Source organism: Malus sylvestris, chromosome 17 (genome assembly GCF_916048215.2).
Source record: "Malus sylvestris chromosome 17, drMalSylv7.2, whole genome shotgun sequence".
NCBI lineage: Eukaryota > Viridiplantae > Streptophyta > Magnoliopsida > Rosales > Rosaceae > Malus > Malus sylvestris.
Window position 1 is genome coordinate 1633576 of NC_062276.1, and position 21198 is coordinate 1654773.

Below are 21198 nucleotides of genomic sequence, written 5' to 3' on the forward strand. Positions count from 1 at the left end.
CTAGTAAGATACTCGTTTCCATTTTGGTAGGTGGTGACTCCAAAGTTTTATAGAAGAAAATATGTAGAAGATGAAGATTATGAAAATTTGAGCCTCAGAAGAGAGAAATGGACAAGTTGCTATGTGATGAACTTGTCCAAGAAATCTTCCAAAGGCTGCCACCATCAACCTCCTCCTCCGTTTCTCTGGTCTCCAAGCGGTGGCTCCGCATCTACCGCACCTCCACAACTACCCTCTCTCTCCGCCTCACCACTCATCCTTCCACCCTCCCTTCTCTCTCCTCCCTCCTCTCTCACTACCCTTTTCTTTCTTCCCTCTCTCTCCTCTTACCTCCCGACCCCACCACCTCCGCCACCGCAAAAACCACCGCTTTCGCGGACCACCTCCTCTTCCTAGTCTCCTCCTTCTGCCCCCAGCTTCTCAGCCTCAGGTTCTTGGCCGGCCCTGTCTCTCCTTCCTCCCTCGCTTCTCTCGCCTCATCATGTACCCAGCTCACCTCTCTGTATATCAATCTCTCCAGGCCTCTGTTCCTCATGTGGGTCCTCAAGTTTCCATCTTTGAAGGAACTGTCAGTCACGGTTTGCTCCGGGGACGGCGCTGATCATGCCGTTGACCCCAATTGGGAATATGGGTTTTCTGCAGAGGAGGATTCTGCTGCAGAATTGGGTTTGGATAGTCTCTGTTTATCTGGAATTGGAGCCGGCGATTGGGGTTTTGGCTGGCTATGGAGGAGCTGCAGAAAGCTGAGGAAATTGCAGTTGAAAAGCTGTGAAGGGATTGGGGATGGATGGTCATTTTCGTCATTTGAAAGTTGTTTGCAGGGTGTTCAGGAGCTGGAGCTCCGGACTTGTAGGGCAATAATCGACGGTGTTCTGCTGAAAGTGGCGGAGAATTGTGATTCTCTGACTTCCCTTTTGGTTTATGATGGTGGCAGCAGTGAGGGCCTGCTCAGATTCTTTAGCCAAAGTCGTTGTAACTTGCGAAAAGTAGATTTTCGATTGCCCCTCGACCTTAATAACGATCATCTATTGGCTGTGGCGATGAATTTCAGAAGCCTTTCGAGTATTAAGCTTCAAAGTTGCTGTCTTGTCAGCGGTGAAGGCCTCAGAGCTCTTGCTATCGCCGCGAGTTCAGGCCTCGAAGAATTGGCACTGGTGAATTGTGATGTGGTTGAAAGAGAGCCGGGGTTGTTGGCCACATTAGGACAGAATTTGAGGAAATTGAGGAAGTTGGATTTGTCTTATAACGAAATGCTGGTGGATAAAGAGTTCATGTCGATGTTAGTTTCGTGTAATGATTTGGTTTATTTGAGGCTGAGAGGTTGTAGAAGGCTTACTACTGCAGCCATGGTTTCGATTTTTAAGAGCTGTAAGCGTTTGGAGAGTGTTGATATCATGCACTGTCGTGGGATTCAAGCCGAGGCGATTGAGTATTTGGTCCTCAACTCTCCTCAGCTGAGAGAGGTGCAGGTTGAGCAAAGCAAGATATCGGATGCAGCAAAGACTTGTGCCTCACGTAAGTTCATTGAGGCTGATGCTTGATTCGGCGAAGCTGCAAATGTATATTTATGTTAATAAAATGTTTCCCAGGAAACGAAACAGGTATTTATCGATTCTCTATACTCGTTCGATTTTAAGTTGTAAATAGGTTTGTTGTCTGGAAATGAACTCCAGAAGAGCAGCTTATGCTCTCTCTAAATAATGATACTTGTAAGTTATGTATATGAATGTTAATTATTAATAAATCAAGATTATTGCATCAGTTAAGCTTTGATTGTCATACTGCACATGCATTTAAGTACCGAGTTTGGTTGGAAGCAAATCGATCGAAACAAAATATACGAGTTTCCTGAGGTTTTGGAGCAGAACACATTGGTTATGTAGTTAAGAAAGTACTAGGTTGCTCAGGTTACACAAGATTTTCGACTTGTCTTAAGAACACAAATGCTGCTGGTTGGACTCAAATGATTCCGCTTGAGTTTCATTCTGATTTCGCTCTTTCGCTAGTACTTGTCACTAGTTCATAGGGAGTTCTTAGAACATTTCAAAACGCATAACTGAGCATCTGTTTCAGTTCTTAAACCGCTGCTCGTGCAGCTGCAAGGTCGATCCACTAGACCATGTTGAATTGTTGCTGGACATAAGACAGAACTATCTAGTTTATGGTATCGTTTTGGGTGTAAGACGCGTGATTAGTGAGATAGAGAGAAGGGGGTATATCTCCGGTTACACGGTAGAATCTCTCCCTGCTATGACAGTTTCGGATAGCTTTGAGCTCTCCCCTACGAAATGTAAAACTCCGTTTTCGGGTTCTTAGGTGGTTCCTTCTCCATTAGTTTTGATGGTTGTTTGTTGAACTTTCGGATTCCTATTTAGTTGGATTTCTGGATAAAAAGTCATTCTCTTTGTTGGTTGGTTGGTTGATTCGAAACACTCAACCACTTCACTTAGTTGTAACCTGTGCTTGTTAGTTAATCTTAATAATAAGTAATCGATTGCCATTTTGCGAAGGATTAAGACTTAATCGTGTTGCCATAACAGTTGTTAAGCGAGATCGAGAAGCGGTTTTCGTGATCTTCTTTGGATTTCTTGAGATTATGCAAATTAATGTGGGTTTAAGCAGGTCTCTGTCATAGGTTGTGCAAGTTAGAACAATGCCTTCAGTTCACCCTTCTATTTGTATTGTACCATTAAATTGACATAATATTTACCTCCCTATCAAATCAAGTTTACCGCAGCTGCAATGTAAGCTTTTATTTTAGATCAGAAGGAGAGAATTTTTCAGTGTGCCTAATACACGACCAAGCAATTGTGTTATTACGCTTGATGTACCTAGCACACGGCCAAAACAATTTCGAAAAGAATTAGTTGGTCAAAACTCAAATGTAAGCACTAATAATTTGACCAAAAAATAATAATAAAATAGCAAATTATTTAATTATTTTCAAAATGGGGCTGCTTTCTGTGAGAGCACACAAGTCCAAATTCCTTATTTATTTATTTATTAATACAATTCTTTTGTTGGGTAGCATAACCCTTGTTTTTCTCAATGTAAAATATAGTTTCCAAAAAAAAAAACAATATGTAAAATATGATTTTTTTTAATTAATATTAAATGGCGATGAAAACAATGAATAGCTCAAATTATACTAACATTTGTACGATAAACTCAACAATCTTCTGTGAATTATATTAAATGAGGATAAAAATAATGAACAGCTCAAATTATAGCAATGTTTGTACGGTAAACTAAACAATTTTTTTATATATAAAAAGCCAAGCATTATTTCACTTTAATTAAAAGTCTAGAAATTTAATCTAGGCTTTCATCGACACCATTAATGTCCATTCAATTCAAGTACATTCAAATTATGATTTTCAATTTTTTTGCATGGCTTAAATGTCAAAATAGTCATGTGTTTTTTTCTATCGGCAAATTTAGTTCATGTGTTTTCAATTTGGTTCAATAGGTCTCTGTGTTTACATTCGTTAGCCAATTCAAGACATTTTGTTAAAGGACCGCTAAAAATTGACATGTGTCAAGCACGTGAGAGGATAAAAACGTAATTTTATGTACACTCACTAAACAGATATGATGCCTATATTTAGAAAATGACGCTTCGTTCAATTCACTTGAGTACTATGCGATTTAGAACATGTTAATTTTAACTGTCTTTTAACAGAATGCTTAAATTGGCTAATAGATATAAACACAATGACCAGTTTGGGCAAGTTGAAACACAGGAACTAAATTGACCGATATAGTAAAATACAAATGCCCAAATTAAAACACAGCAACTAAATTGACCGATAAAGTAAAACATCTTAACCATTTTAACATTTAAGCTTTTCTGCAATGCAATGCAACGGAGCATTAGGTACTCTCGTAAGATAAATGATTCTAAACAAAAGATAGATCATACGGCTACAAATCGAGAGCAGTCAATACCACTGTTACCACATGACATCGTGACCACATGAAATCCTCGAAAGTTTAGGTGTTTGAAAACTAAAGGGCACTAGTTTACCGCTGTCCATGGAAGTCATCGGCGAGCGCTCGCCGTTGCCGCGGTTTCTAGATTGATTTTCCACTAAAAAGTCCATAGCAACTTTATTTGACCCCCAAAAAAATTCTCCCATTGGCTCAAGTCCGTTGATTACTAATTAAACATAAATCGAACTCACAAAACACGTTTAATGCATCAAATACAATATAATACCATGATCCAAATACATTACCAACAATTTCTTGATGGAACAACAAAATATAAGCATACCTGATCAACTTAATTGATAAGATTCATCTTTTGGGTCAGAAACTTCGTGGATGGCCTAAGAACAGAGTACACAAAACAAGGATTTTTAGCTAAAATGGTTTTTGAGATTGGTATAATTCATCACTTTAGTTTGTAACAATGAAAATCAATAGATATTGTCTTTTAGTTTGTCTGCCGTAAAACATTTTGGTCATTCCCTGAAACATTTGTCCATATCCTTGTTAAATAGAGGGGTTGATTGAAAAGAAAAAAAAAACCCTAAAAATTGATCACATGGTCGCTTAAGTGATAATTTAACGAAATAAATTTTTTTTTTTGGGGTTACACCACTGTAACCACTAACCTCAAGGGATGCTCGGTCCAAAAAACCTTTACAAAAATCAAAATTGTAGCCTACATGAACCAAGGTCCTAAAGATTGAGAAAAATCATTTATTCACAATCATTGATGAAGGATTCCTCGAAAAGTTAAGGACTAGTAATCCTTTTTTCGAAATTGAATATATTCGGTCTTATACATACGCGAGGAAGGTAATCAAAAAAGAAAGAAGATTAGTTATTCTTTCTTTTATCATTTAAGAGTCATGTGAGATGAAAGTCTCTGCACAGCTTTGAATGAGAGAAAGAAGTGAGGAATCATCTTTTGGACTCTGACTTTCCCATCCAGTTGTTGCTTTTCTTTCTGATACTTTCAAAAATTGCCGCTTCAACTTCAGCCACTCGAATTTTTGATATTCCTTTTACTTCTCATCAAACAAATGGCATCTTCTTTTGAAAACCTATAAATTATCACCAACCACGAACACCCAAATCGGGATACCGGACCACCTTTTCCTGGACCATGGCTGGACTGGTTTTGGGCCATTTTCTGCCAAATGAGGCCCTTTGGGCCAGCGCATCGGGGGCCCACTTCTAGACTAAAATTTTCAACGCAAAATCAGCGGTACCGTGACAGCTTAGAAAAACATAGAATAAAGCATCTAGCCGTCACACGGCTCTCACTTTTCGCGGGGCAAAATTTTTAGCGGGAAACGAATGAATCCAAATGTTGGAGGTTTCAAAGGGCAAGTTCCCGCCAAAAGTGTCGGGCAGTTCGGGCAGGCAGCAAAGCGGGTTGGGTCTCTCTCTCTCTCTCTCTGCTGGGACATTGGGGTTGGGCAAGGGCGGCCTGAAACCGCGTAGAAAAACAAAAGTCAGCTTGGGAGGGCCAGCGGGCCGGAGGGAACGACATTCGATAAAATTAATTAAAAATTTGCATTAAAAAATAATAATTTGTTAATTATGTAATTAGTAACCTTATTAATCCACAGATTAGGATTAGAATCTTGGATTAGTCTTAGGATTCCTTGGAAGGGCCACGTGTACGCGTTTACCACCTTTCTTACCCGTTCATTGGATTCCTTCCTAGTTTTACCAATGTATCTAACCTTTTGCCTTTCTCATTTCAAATTTAATAGTGTAATGCGACACCAACTGTAACCCTATCTCTACTCTCTAACACCGTTCGCCTTCCTCACGACAATCATTTAGATGCAACGAGGTGTATACCTTTTTAATAGCATATCTCTATCTTTACGAGACATTAAAAGATGAGTAGTGTTATCTGATAGAAAATTTATGATTGTATTTCTTAGTCAATAAGATTACAACAGATGGTTATATATACAACTAATAAACCTATGAAAATGACAGCTCATCTAACTGATTTACAGCTCATGAAAACTAACTATATCAGAAAAATATCTTCTAAGTTTTATCTTTTACAATATTAGCCTTAATATCCCCCTTCAAACTAAACGGAGGTTGTCGCAGAGCAAGTTTGTGACGGAGAAGATGAAACCGAGCTTTAGACAAAGGCTTTGTGCAAATATCAGCAAGCTGATCTTGGGTGCAGATGAAGTGAACCGAAAGAGCTTTAGACAAAACCTTCTCTCGGATATAGTGGTAATCAAGTTCAACATGCTTTGTCCGAGCATGGAAGACAGGATTTTTCGCAAGATGCATAGCAGAAATGTTGTCACACCAGAGCTTAGGAGGAGAGGGAAGGGTCAGACCGACATCAATCAAAAGCTTGCAGATCCAGGTGAGTTCAGCAGCAGAGTTGGCTAGAGAACGATACTCAGCTTCAGTGGAAGAGCGGGCCACAGTAGGCTGTTTCTTAGCACTCCAGCTAAGTAAAGATGTACCAAGGAAGATACAGAAACCACCAGTGGAACGACGATCCAGGGAGCAGCCGGCCCAATCAGCATCAGAGAAGGCAGTGATGCTAAGAGGTGTGGGAGTTTTAGAAAACCACAATCCAAGTTCAAGAGTACCCTTGAGGTACCGAAGAATCCGCTTGACAGTTTGAAGATGGGATTCCCGTGGTTGATGCATGAATTGACACACCAAGTTGACTGCAAAGGACAGGTCAGGCCGAGACCAAGTCAGGTATTGCAATCCACCAACGAGGGACCGATATTCTGTGGGATCAGATAAGAAGGGAGAATCATGATCCAGAGGAGATGAACTGAGGGGAGTTGCACAAGGTTTGGCACCATCCATTTTGGATTTCTGAAGTAGATCCAAAATGTATTTTGTCTGAGAAAGAAAAATACCAGAGGACGACCGGTGTATTTCTAGGCCAAGAAAATAGTGCAGTGGGCCCAAATCCTTGATAGGAAACAAAGCACTGAGCTGAGAGATTGTAGCTTGACAAGCTCGAGCATCAGGACCGGTAACAAGGATATCATCAACATAAACAAGAATGAATACCAATGTAGGATCCTTTTTGACGAAGAGGGAATGATCATTCTGTGAACCATGGAAACCAAGAGAAGAAAGAGCAGAATAAAGTTTCTCATACCATGCCCGAGGGGCTTGCTTGAGCCCATACAAGGACTTGTGCAGTCTACAGACATGAGTTGGCTTTGTAGGATCTTCAAAGCCTGATGGCTGAACCATAAACACAGATTCAGAGAGGTCCCCATGCAGAAAAGCATTGCTAACATCCAATTGATTTAGAAACCAATCGAATTGAGCTGCCAAAGTAAGAAGTAACCGAATAGTGACAGGTTTTGCAACAGGACTGAAGGTCTCCGTATAATCCAGACCATGTTGCTGATGGAACCCTTTCGCAACAAGCCGGGCTTTGTACCGAGCAATAGTGCCATCGGGGTTCCTCTTAATGCGGAAAACCCATTTGCAACCGACCAAGTTTTGAGAAGGTTGAGATGGAACAAGAGACCAAGTGCCAGTACTGAGCAAGGCATTGAACTCTTCCTGCATAGCCTGCCGCCAATGAGGGTGTTTGGAGGCTTGTAAGTAGGTATTAGGAATATAGTCTAGAGATAGAGAAGAGGGAAGGGGATGCTTAGTTGCTGTGTAGGCTTTAGGCTTGTAGATCCCAGACTTAGAGCGAGTTGCATAGGGTGATTATTAACCGGAGATGAAGGAGGAGGAGGGACTTGAGGTGGCAGAGAAGGAGAGGAGGGAAGGGAAGTAGAAGGTCCAGGATTAGGAGTTGAAGAAGAAGAAGAAGTGGACGGAGACAAAGATGTGATAATAGGAGTGGTAAATGTTAAAGATGTGGGAATGGGATTGGGACAGGTACTAAGAAGTGGAGACAGAGAGGAAGAGGAAGGAATGTGATGAAAAGGAAAATGAAGTTCATCAAAGAGCACATGACGGGAGATATAAATCCGTTTTGTCACAACATCGAGACACTTGTATCCTTTATGTTGCAAACTATACCCCAAAAATAAACAAGGCTGACTTTTGGGATCAAGTTTCGAGTGAACATAAGGTTTTAACCAGGGAAAGCACTGGCAGCCAAATATTTTGAGTGTATGATAATCTGGAGACTTGTGAAATAGAGATTCCCAAGGAGAACACTGAGAGGCAGTAGGAAGCCGATTAATCAGATATATAGATGTAGCAAAAGCATCAATCCAAAATTCATGGGGAACTTTAGATGCAGCAAGAAGGGTGCGTGCAGTCTCAACAATGTGCCTGTGCTTCCTTTCAGCACAACCATTCTGTTCGGGGGTGTGAGGACAGGTAAGTTGATGTATGATGCCATGTGTTTTCAAGAAACAGGAGAATTGAGTACTAGTAAATTCCCCACCAGAATCGGATCGCAAAGTCACAATCTTAGTACACAACAGATTCTCAACCATAGACTTGAATTGAGTAAACACAGTGAAAGCTTCAGATTTGTATTTAAGTGGAAAGAACCAGCAATATTTGGAGAAATCATCAACAAAAATGATATAGTAGCGGAAACCGTGAACAGAACTAACTGGTGAGGGACCCCATATATCAGTATGTAAAAGCTCCAAAGGCTTGCTTGATGAACAAGAAACAGAAGAAAATGGTAGTTTTGAACATTTTCCCATCGCACAACTAGAACACATAGACTGAAGGGAACTACCAGTAAAAGAAATACAAGAAGTTGAAGCAATCTTATTCATTATTCGAGATGAAGGATGGCCTAATCTTTGATGCCATATATCCTGAGAGGCCTTGGATGTTGCTGCAAAAGCATGTTGAGCACCAACAGAAGAATTTGTAGTAGAAAAGGGATAGAATCCGTCGCGTACAGGTCCTTTAAAAAGCACCTTCTCCGAAGAAAGGTCCTTCACAAGAAAGTGGAAAGGATACAGGTGAACTGAGCATTGATTATCAAGAATGAATTTGTTGGCAGAAAGCAAATCTTGCTTTAAGGCAGGAACATGTAAAACATTCTTAAGATCAAAGCAGTGAGTATTAGTAGAGACACGAGAAGAGCCAAGATGGAGAATAGGCAAACCTTTGCCATCGCCAATGTAGACTTGTTCAGGACCAGAGTAGGATTCAGGATTTTGCAGTTTTGCATAGGAGTTTGTCATGTGAGAAGAAGCTCCAGAATCAAGCAACCAGGTGTGGGGAGATGAAGATGTAGTAGCACAAAAAACAGATTGGGACGGAGCACCAAAATTAGGATTGAGGCGTTGGGAACACTCCATAGCTTCATGGTCAAATTGCTTGCAAATTTGACAAGTCAGTCGTTTGCCAGAGTTAAAGGAATTTGAGTTGTTGTTGAATCTGAAGCCACGATTCTGAAAATACCGCTGATTATTAGGCCTGGTGTAGTGATTGCGCTGAATATTACCCCTGAAATTTCCACGATTTTGCGAACTTCGGAGATGCGAGCCACGGCCTTGATTTGAAGAAGAAGTGGAGAAACTCTGAGCGATGTAAGCCTGAGAGGGAGGAGGTTCAGTAGGTGTAGGCAAAATACCAGTAGAAGTATTAAAGGCTTGGATCGGTGCAGAGGAAAATTTCTTCCGATTTTCGATCTGAATCTCTTTACTCAACAAAAGACCGTGGAGTTCATCAAGAGTTGTAGAACCGACTCGGAATTGAACAGCATCCACAAATGAGTCAAATTCAGGAGGTAAACCATGAAGTGTAACAGAGATTAACTCAGAATCATCAACCGGAGCACCAGCGCTGGCCAAAGCATCAGCAATTTCTTCAATCCGTTGAAGAAATAAGGCGGCGGAGGATTCACCTTTGGTAATGGTGCGAAGCCGAGATCGGAGCTCATGAATGTGAGAGTGCGACGCCGTTGCAAGTCTTGATTTAAGTTTAGACCAGAGCTCGCGAGAAGAATTGACACCAACAGTATAAGGGATCAAAGAATCAGAAAGAGTTGAATTTATCCAGATTAGGATGTTCTGATCATTTTCATACCAAGAAACAAACTCAGGATTCAAGATTGACGTGCGATTTCCAGAAGAATCACAGAGATACTTCGGCGGAGCCACCTGAGATCCATCGACAATGCCAGTAAGATTATAGCGCCGGAAGATCGGAGCAAATAGTGCACTCCAGGTGAGATAGTTGGTGGTAGTGAGCTTAATCGGGACCATTGAACCAATATTCTGGATGGTAATGGAAGAAGGTGACGGAGAAACACCATGAGAAGACGAGTCATGACCAGAGGAAGGAGACGCCGCCATGGAAGACGATTAGAGTTGCGATTGAGAAGAAAGAGAAGGCGATTAGGGTGACGATTGGGAAGAAAGAAGCGGTGCGAAAGCAGTGTTTAGGGAAAGGATCGAGAGAGAGTCGTAAGACAGATGGCGAGAGATACCATGATAGAAAATTTATGATTGTATTTCTTAGTCAATAAGATTACAACAGATGGTTATATATACAACTAATAAACCTATGAAAATGACAGCTCATCTAACTGATTTACAGCTCATGAAAACTAACTATATCAGAAAAATATCTTCTAAGTTTTATCTTTTACAATATTAGCCTTAATATTATCCACACACTCTTTGTTAATTATTGTTCTTTGATTTTCTTCAATTCGTTCAATTCGACAGTCGTAAGTGTGTTAGAGGTAAAAAATAACTTATGGATAGCACCACCTTAGAAGAGATATAGGCACACCAAAATATACACCTCTAACAAAGAAAGAACCTGACTATTTTGGTTATATGTATATTTTGATGTCATCAGACGTATGTATATTGCTTTTTAAGTATAAAACTAAATCAAGCGGTGAGTCTTATACTTACGAGGAGATATACTTTAGTAGCATGTAAGAAAATACCGTATCTAATACTTCTCTCTCTCTGTTTCTCAAAAATATCAGATAGAGCATATACTTAGTATAAGCATGTCTCTCTCGCGCAGATGCAGGCAATGTACTATACGCATATATGTTACTATGATGCTTAATTAGTGCTATGTTTCACTAACTACCATGCATTATATTTTGGTTTTTTCGTTGAAGCCCACATGGGTTATGTATTTGTTTAGGTTAAGGAAGATCTTTGTGATCTTGTGTCTCAGTAATGCATACATGCATGTGTACGCCTCCTATCAGTATGCATTTGATTAACATATTTGCTCTTTACTAATCAAATTTTAAAGTGCTCAAACCAACTTTGACCACCCTAGAAGCATGGTTCATGGAACAATTATTCTCTACTGTTCATAAACTATATTGAAGTACGAACAAGGACAAATGGACATTGGGACAAAGGTAGTCCTAATGGTCCCAGGATCACCTAGAGTTTAAGAAATATATATGTGAAGTTATACCGAGGACCTCCGAATGTTTGATATTGGTCTCTTTTCTGTCTATCTAGTGCTGATGTAATGTCTCAACAGGTTGCATCGACATCACTCGACAAATGTTCTCTATATCACTCATCAGATTGCTTCAGCATATGTCAATATCTGTTGACATGTGCGCAACATGATTGGCTGATAACAACAAGCCCACAAAGTGTTCAACCAAATGCCTCTGTGACTAAATTGATTTTTTTTTTGTGCGCTTCGACCTCTGTTTTTATCTAAAAACTTATATTTACCATGGAACCCCTTAGGTTCGAATCTTGAATCCACTACTGAGTGCAAATCACTAATATATCAATAATTGAATTAATAACACCTCATAACGATATTATAATAAATCTGAAACACTCTTAAAATCAACAAACTAAGTAATTATATCCTTGATCACGAGTCAATCCATTACTAATTTGACTATAACGACAAGAAAAATAGTTTATTCTGGCTAGGAAGACTTGAAAGATAATTTAATGATGTTTCAAACCCTAATTAAGTAAGATATGAGGGAGAACAAAAAAAGGGTCAATCACTTTAATTAGTTGAATTGAAAGTTTGTAGATAAGCAACATTCATGTTGTCTTCTTCCAATGAGACGATTTATATATATTTTGATTCCTCACAGTCCATTTCACCAGATTCTTGCCTGGTCAAGAAAACTATGTTCCAAATTTGTGAACAGTTTTTATCTCTCAGAGATTTGCCAATTGCCCCATTTGAAAATGATTGTGTTGCCTTGGTACTATATGCCGTGGTAAAATACCAAAGGAAAAGACAATGACTGTCAATTACAATTTACAAGCAAGTTATGAATTTGAAACAAGTGGAGAAAAACTTTCATGTAGTCGGATACATCCCCCCGTTTTTCTCTTTCAACTGATGAGCAGGAAAAGAGAGAAGGGATATAGTCTAGGGATAGAGACGTATTTCTTGAACGAGTGACATACTCTATTTTGACTTAGATTACAAATGCTAACGAGACACTAATCAAGGTTTTTTTTTTCTTTGGGACAAAGCGGTATTCTAATCTAATATAAATTAAAAAAAAAGGGATTTGAACTCGTGTATTGATGTGAGAGCATATTGTTTGAACAAACTTAGCTACGTCCAGTCCCAAATACATATGGAAACATTCTTGAGAATATGCAATCAAGTATTGCATCTTTGTAAAATCCAATAAAAAATAGAACCCAAAAAAGAAAAAAAATTAAAAGCAGAAAGTCAAAAATTAACAATCTGACTTCTCATTAGAAAACCCTAAAAATCAATCAACTTGATGTGGTATCCAAGTTTAACCACACCACTAAGATGTCTATTTAATCCAAAAAATAGGACCTTAATTTTTACTAAAACTTTGCTGTACACTTTCTCTAAAGCAACAAAAAAAACCCTAAAAGGATCCTAATCCCTAGAACCCCTTTGTTTAATCTTGCATAATCACTTGTTAAACAAATCCCTTGATCATACAAAACATATCCTCCCTACTCCATAAACAAATGGGTTGTTACCTGTTTTTTAATTCTTTTGCCAAAGAATAGCAGCTGGTAGTTTCACAATCTACTTTTTCTAGGCTGATAAAACTTACAAAAACATCTTGACTTCTTCCTGCTAACTACCATCATATGATTCATCAGCATAAAAAATCGAACCTGAGACGTGTCGTGTGAAATATGGGTCTCAAATTCAATCCAACCACTATGTCACCCCGTGATGTTTGGTTGTTACTTGTTTGGGGCATGATAAACATGACTTAATCTTATCCAAAAATAGTACAACAAATTGACAACTTGTCTTTGTCGACTCATCAAGTGCCGCAAACGTGTTTAACTTGAAGCTCTACCAAACAAGGCCTTCCAGCCCCACATAGGATTTTAATCTATCACCTTACATTGTATTGTGCTTTGTCTTTTAACAGTGAAAGAAACATTTCAAGGAGCTAGCTAGGGTTTCCAGGTGAGGTGGGGACATGTGATTGGAAGATTAAGGCAGAGCGTGGAATTAAAAAGGTACGTGAGGTTGAAAAACAAGCATCCGTGCAGCAGCATCTCCGCCATGGAAAAAGATTTACTTTTACATGCACTGGCCAAACTCTAGGGTTTTCATTTCAGCCTGTTTTTTTTTTTTGACATATTATCGAACATAAAACAGTTGTTTTAATAAAAACGGACGTCTTACGCTGATTTAGCTGAAAAGACAGCTAGACATTGACAAGTGCATGGTAGGAATTTTGAACCCTCAATGTATAAGGTACAGGCTTAGCTACCTTCCTAGCTATCTCTCAGTTTAACTCTAAATATCTCTGCTCAAATGCCAATCATTCATTTGTTTCTGTGGAGAGAGAGAGAGAGAGATGGAGGCACTCTGGCAGCACCGCTCGTTTCAGCTTCACAAAATTCTGCATGTAAACCAGTGAGAAAGCTCACTGTTCTGGCCGTGGCAGGCAGCCAGCTGCCATGTTTAAGCAATCTCAAGAACTACAGTGACCATAACGAAAATATCCCTGAAGAAAAATTGGAATATTTGGTACAACTTTTCGAAATCTAAAGTTTGAGTTCTTGTAATTAAAACCCATCAATTTATTCAATGTTTTCACTTGCATAGTAGCAAATATGGATAATACCTTGGTTTTTCACCTGATGAATAAATGCTAGTCAAAATTTTCAAAATTTTAGGTTTTCCAATCTTCCGACTTTTAAAGATTTTCCGATAATCTTCGACAACGGCAAGAATAAGCGTTTAGATTATACATAATAAATTATATATTTTTTAAATTAGTCAGTATAGTCCGATGTACCAAACAAATTCAAAAACTGAAATATCCATTACATGGTTGAACATCTCCTTTGAACAGAAGAGTTTCTGTTAACTGAGAGCGGTGCTGCAAAGAAAAACAAGCACCCTTGCAAAGGCATCTAATTCCAAGTTCCAAGACTAACAAAATAAGTCTCAACTCAAACTGCAAAATTATCAACTAAATTAGAAAAAATAAAAAACTTGTCAAAATATATGAACTCATCTTCACTATGGGAGTAAAAACTTGGCCTAAACGCTAATCTGGAAATAAACCATTACATAAAAGATTATTTCATCTTTGTACAACACAAGCACCTCCGCTTTGACCAGCGGCGTCAAGATTTAGAGAGACAGACCAGCGGTCCACTATTCAACACTAAAAGGGTGAAAACAAATAAATAAAGGTAAAAATCACAACAAAAACTCCTAATGTCTGCTCTAATTCTTTGCTCTTGCAGCCTAAATATCCAACTCAGTTTGCTTTCTCAACATGGAGCTTGAACACCGTTTCCAAATCCGGCGGTGTGAAGAACTCCTTCACGCCACTGAAGTTGCATCTGGAAGGCGGCCGGCTCTTTCTCGGCGCCGGCGGGCATGACAAAATCTCCGGTATTCTTGTTTCTTTCGCTGTTGGGGTTGTCGAATACTCCTCCTCTTCTTCAACGTCGTCTGTCTCCTTCCCCCTCGCCGATTTTGTGTTTACCGGCTTTAAGCAAGTTCGTACCGAGATTCCGGCGATTACCCACTTCTTGCCTTCGGATTCCATGCCTCCGTCCACCACCTGGGACTTCTTCGAAAAAACCATGTCTCAATTTCTGAAGAAATCGCTCTTTTCGTCGCCGAAATCCAGCCAGAACAGAGCAAGAACAGAGCAAAAAAAGGTAGGATTTTGATGCGAGAATCAGAATAAATCGAGGAAAAAAAGATGGGTTTTGATCTGGGAATCGGAACAAACCAAGAGAACAAGCTTAAAGAATCGGAGAGAGAAAGATTGGAAGAAAGATTGAGAGAGAAAAAGGGTCTTTGTTTCTTCTATGAAGAAGCTAAAGATTTTGAAGGCGGCTGGAGAGAGAGAGAGAGAGAGAGAGGAGGGAAATAGTACGGTTTGATTGGAAAAGAAAGTTTTTTAGAGAGACAAAATAAAGATGTATATATATATGTAGATATGTAGATATATATGTATATAACATAGGCAAAAGTTAAAAGAAGGCTAATCAGTGTGGAAATTGATCAAGCGAGAGCTGCCCGGTATTTTGCGGGCAGCCCCAAACCGAGTGAAATGGATTTTGGCGCCAAAAGTTTGAGGTTTGGTTAGCAACGGCTCTTTTTCCCGCGTTAGGGTTGAGTTGGGATATTACGGTTGTGCCCTTGTTGAGAATTATTATTTTCTGGGGACTGGTGCTGGCCTGTCAGAGCTCAATCACCGGCACATGAAACGGTGTCGTTTTAAGGTTAAATCAACGGTGTATTTATTGTCTGGTTCTGAGCAACCTGGGCCTGGGCCAAAATTAGCAGGCTTCAGACTTCCAGTTCAGCCTTTTGGTTGTGTTACCTAGGAAGGTCCAAAACAAGAGAAACGGATGTGACACCCTTACATTATCCCAGGTTATGTACAATATATATGTAGCGTTGTATGATCGAACTGAGATACTGATAATTATACGAAATTCTTTTCTCATAATGGATCGCTTTATAAATATTAATTTTTTCAGAAAATGGAATAGTCAAAAGGCGGAGTAAGATTGAGTAACGAGCGTTTTTCAGTGGCGAATGGTTGTTGAGTGTGATTCATCATGTTGCCTGCATACTCACAATAATAGTATGTTTACTTACTTGAAATATGAAAATTATGAAGCTGTAAAGAAAAAGGAGGAAAAGTGTGTGTGAACAACCTGCCCTCTTTATTGATATAATTCTTGATTTTTCATGTATTTGATTACATATTTTAAGACGGGTGTCACACTTTTCCACTCCTACATGTCTTAGTAAAATCTTATAAATTAGAACAATTCAATTTCTTATAATTTAGTGAATGCAGAAAAAATAATTGAAAACGAGTTCAATTTTTCATTTTTTTTTACAAGTAAACATATCATAACTAAGTTTTTTCACCATTGTGTGGAGTTTGATTCACTTTACAGCCACACCCGAAAATTACTCTTGTATAAAAACCTCATAATAGTATATTTTATATTTTTAGGAGTAGGATTATCTCTCTTTTGAATTCCCTTCCTTTCAGTCCTTTCCTCTCTCACTTTTTTTTTCTGTAAATAAGTCAACAAAATATATTATCTTGACTTAATCGTGATCGTTTAAATAGAAAGGTACTAAAAAAAAAGTAATTTAAAGGTGAGAAAATCTTACTCTGTTTTAGAATGTCTTAATTTCTGTGTTTGAAATCAGCAAAGAATATAGAGAACTTTAACGAAAAGCATCTGGTACTGTTCACTTTAACGAAAAACCACATTTTTACACTAAAAAATCAATCATGGTACTATTCACTTTACCCTTTATTTTGTCCTTATCATTAAAACTCAAAGTTTTCAAGCCTTTTTCTTTAGTTTTCCTAAGAATATAGGATGGTGTTTTTTTGTTGGGAAAATTAGCAAAGAATTTTGGATGCTGATCTGCAACTGGATGGATCATACGGGAAAAATCAGTGGCCAGAATTTCCTCGACGTCAGATGTGGGGTCCTTCATGGGCGGCCAGCCACCTCAGCCACCCAATGGGGAACGCCGTCCGAAATCAGGGCTGACATGGTACCACGTAAGCACAGTCTTCAGTGTCAGAGTCTACGAGTCCTTTGGATCCTGCGGTCGCCAATTCATGTGCGCCTTACATAGTAGGGCCCACGGAGCCCCTGGCCAATCGGACATCTTGGAGGGCGGTGTCGGTGCGCCCACCTCTGCGCCTGATCTCATCTTTTAGCGGGTACGGCATTTAGTTTTTCTCTGGACGGTGCTGATCCACATAAGTGACATCACCGACCGTCGGCTCAAAGCCGCGGAGAGAGTGGTAGCCGTCGGATCGTGTAATGAAGTGAGAGAAAAGAATATTAGTGGAATAAAGAATAATATGGCTTATTATATCTGGATCAACCTTATAGAGTGGGGCTGGCTCACTGGGGCGGCATTAGCTTGGTGAATTGTGACGTGACATTAGTTCTTCTTGTGTTTAGTTGGACTAGGACAAATATGTGGGGACAGTGACCGTGGTTTGACCACCTTATTGAACAATGTCTAGGGTGTTCATTTTTTCGGGGGATTCTGGTAACAGGCAAAATATTGGCTTTTATGGTTAAACCTACTTCACTTTAGCTTAAGCAATAAAAAAGAATAGTCAGCATCTACCACTACAATCATTAACTTTACATTTCAACCGCCATAACCATCACTATTGCTAATACAATTGTCACCGCTATAACCACAAATGTTATTACTATCACCATCGTTGTCGTTATCATTAGCATAATTGTCACCACCGCCATCAGCATCACTGTCATCGCAACCACAATCACCACAACCACCGCCACACTCCACTATTGGCGCCATGACTATACCTTTATAATTGTTGCTGCCATCATGATTATCATGGCTGAACTCACTGCTCTTGCCACTGCTAGTGCCTCCGTCATTGCCACCACCTACGACTGAACCACCAATGTTACACTACTACCATCTTCACCACAACCATCGTCGCCACCACTAACATTACTCCAGTCGCCACCTTTTCCACTGTCACCATTGCTACCTCTGCACCAAAACCACCATACCCTATTATTAGCACCACCATTGGCGCTGCCACCAATGTTGTTGCCACTACGATCATTACTATGTCCATTTTATATCACTTTTACACTCAAATTTACCAAAAACTTTCACTTTGCTTTTCATACTCACAACATTTTTAAAAGTATAGTATATCAAATATTCAACTGTTTTATATTACAACTGATTATTCTTAATGTACATCAGAAACAATTTTTTACAAAAGCACAATAATCTCAAACTGGCCCTAACCATTCTGATACAATAAAATATAATATACAACAATTTATAATATGCAACCACTCTTTTAACTCTTAAAGTGACGGGTTCACCCTTTTCTTTTTAGATATGGAATGAAAACTACCTAAACAATATGCATAGAAAGCCTTACTTCCTACTGTTTCAGCCGACCTTCAAGCACCGGACAGATTATGAATTCTTTAATTTCATTAAAATATTTCAAAGCATTTTAAATCAAGATGTATAACGCAATGCTGCATGCCATGAGCAGAACCGCAAATTTCTTTCTGAATGAAGTGATCAAATTGAAAAATAATACCATTTATTTTTCTTGTATATAAAGATTATTTTCGTTGAAAAAATACAGCCAAGTTGCAGTCTCTTTTGCTTATCCAAGGGGGCGGCAATCGAAAGCAATAATATGCTTTTATTTGGTCGGTTTTGATGGAGATTGTTGTCTTGTAATTTTATGCTATTTTTCTCATAAATCTTTATTATGGCTTCGTTTAAAAATGTTTTTAAAAGATTGGAAACATTTTTTGTGAAAATATTTTTGGAATTAATTTTACTAAAAAAGGCAAGTGAATTCTATAAATGCACTTGAAGTGTAACATCTCACATCGACCAACGGAGAGGGGTTGATGTGTCTTATATGCACATGCCCACCTTCCTATAACACAAGGCCTTTTGGGGACTCATTGACTTTGGATTCCATTGGAACTCCGAACTTAAGCAAGTTCGTGCGAGGTCATTCCCAGGATGGATGACCCACTAGGAAATTCTCGTGTGAGTTCTCATACCGTGAGGGTGTGGTCGGGCCCAAAGCGGACAATATTATGGTACGGTAAAGCTGGTCTGGGATGTAACATGAAGTGCTTCCTGAAATAAGTACATAACTAATGTTTCCTTTAGAAAGCACTTTAAGTATTTTTGGAACCCAAAATTATTCTCTAAAAGCGGTTTCATCTCATTTTAAAATCATTTCTAAACGAACTTATTATATGAATACAAAGTTAGGTATACTCTTTGAATTTTGATCATTTTCATTTGACACAATTATTCTAGCTATTTGGACGGCGTATATGGTCCTAAATACCGATCATCTAGCTGGATGATGCGCCAACTTGGCACGCCAAGACTAAAAAATCCACGTAAGCATGGTACTCTTTCGGTCTACAGTCCAAAACTTGTGTTGGGACAATCAGATCACGGTATTCACAAGTTACGTTTCGTAAAATTTGTTTTCATTTGTTGGTGGAGAAAAGATGGAAAAGACACGAGGACAAACAAAGAACGTTGGATGAAAAGTGGTGGGAGGAACGTAAAAGAAATATGTGTAAACTTTCTTCGAATTCACTCATGACTTTAGTAAGATGATAAGTAATAAAATATTTATCAAAAGGGAGAGATATATAATGGAGGGTAACAAATGATATCATTGAATAATTTGGTCCTAATAGCACCAACCTTTCTAAACATAATTAGAGATGTGTTCGGAGACTCTCTCGAAAATATGATTATCTGTAAAATCTTTGTCACCTCATATTTTCAGGAGAATGTTATATAATCTTGGCTTAAGAACTGATGTTAAACTGTGAGCCGACAAATTTTTTTATAAAAAATGACATTTTTGAGAGAACCTCTTTGACATTTTCTCATATAAATTAACAACAAAATTAATATATTCCAATCGGATGTTGAGAATCAAGGAGATGTTTCCTGGGACACCTAAGCCGTGGGGCCCCTCCACGCTTGCCAACGTGGACCTTCATTTTATATTGTCTTGTAAATCCTCAGAGGATTTGGATCCTTGCCGGATCCCTTCGGGGATTCTAGGGATCAATACACATTGATTATTGATAAAAAAGCGTGCGGCCATAATTTTTTTATTTTTTATATTTTAAATGCAAAATGAGGTTATTTTATTTTTAAAAATATAAAAAACATTTAATTAGAGCCGTACGATTTTTTATCAACGGTTCACGTGCGTTAATCCCTAGGATCCCCATGAAAGGGATCCGGCAAGGATCCAGATCCATCCTCAGATGAGTGTTTAAGTTTAAATATCATAATCACGGTCGTTATCGTGGAGAGAATATTGTCCTTGGACTCATTAGAAAAGCAGCCAACCAGAAGCACTTGCTCCAAAATTGCTTTTTCATATTTTCTTTACACTAATTAGTTCAGTTTAAGGCGGTTTGAAAATTTACCCCTATACGTAGGAAAATTTTTAATTGTGACGGAAATACAGATGATACACTAGTGTTTTTATGTAAATAGTGAAAATTTTTAATTTTCAAGTTGTTAACCTTTTAACACACATATCCAACCATTTACATAATAATGATCACACTGAAAAATCTCTCCCATACGTAATCTTCCACATTGATGTCTGCAACTGTTTCTTCAAAAAATTGAAAGGTTAAATCTGCGCTTAAACCCCCACAGTGATCAGGCATTGCAAGACCTTTTCTGTTCATTGGACGTATCGGTCTAGCGGCGTTCAATTTTACTTTGTTAAAATAAGTTGCGAGTTTAAAATTTAAATATCATGAATGACACATAATGTAACTTAAAATGGAAATTCAAATAATTTTGGGATCAATAATCAACGGTAGTAATTATACTGAGTAAGATATCAGAGTAAGTTCACATATGAAATTCAAATGTTATACATACTTCAAGTCACTCGATATGCGTTTTTCACACATTTAACTCTCCATACAGAAAAGAGCTTCTAACAATGTCGAACCTCAACTTCCTCCAGTAACACAAACTATAAAAGTTCAATTCCTACAAAAGATTTTCTGCAAAGACAAATTGTAGTACGCAGATTGGGGAGCTGTAAAGGTGTAAACCCACATTATATATAGTGGTCAGACAAAAAGGAAACTGTCAAAAAGTCAAGCTGCTTCCGACTGTAGGTGGATTAAACATCATAATCAATATTAATAACCTAAACCACCACAAGGTGGCCTAGTGGTTGAGGTGAATTCTAGGTTAGTATTC

At 38.6% G+C, this 21198-nt stretch overlaps 2 protein-coding genes across 2 annotated transcripts; one reads left to right on the forward strand and one right to left on the reverse strand.

Moving 5' to 3' along the window:
• Positions 1-1761, forward strand: LOC126611041 (F-box/LRR-repeat protein 4). Its single transcript, XM_050279219.1, has one exon. It carries the CDS (start codon positions 108-110, stop codon positions 1539-1541), a length of 1434 nt encoding a protein of 477 aa, XP_050135176.1. The 5' UTR covers positions 1-107; the 3' UTR covers positions 1542-1761.
• A 12630-nt stretch (positions 1762-14391) lies between these two features.
• Positions 14392-15322, reverse strand: LOC126609868 (cyclin-dependent protein kinase inhibitor SMR6). The gene has a single exon (XM_050277799.1). It carries the CDS (start codon positions 14984-14986, stop codon positions 14654-14656), a length of 333 nt encoding a protein of 110 aa, XP_050133756.1. The 5' UTR covers positions 14987-15322; the 3' UTR covers positions 14392-14653.
• Between the last annotated feature and the right edge of the window lie 5876 nt (positions 15323-21198).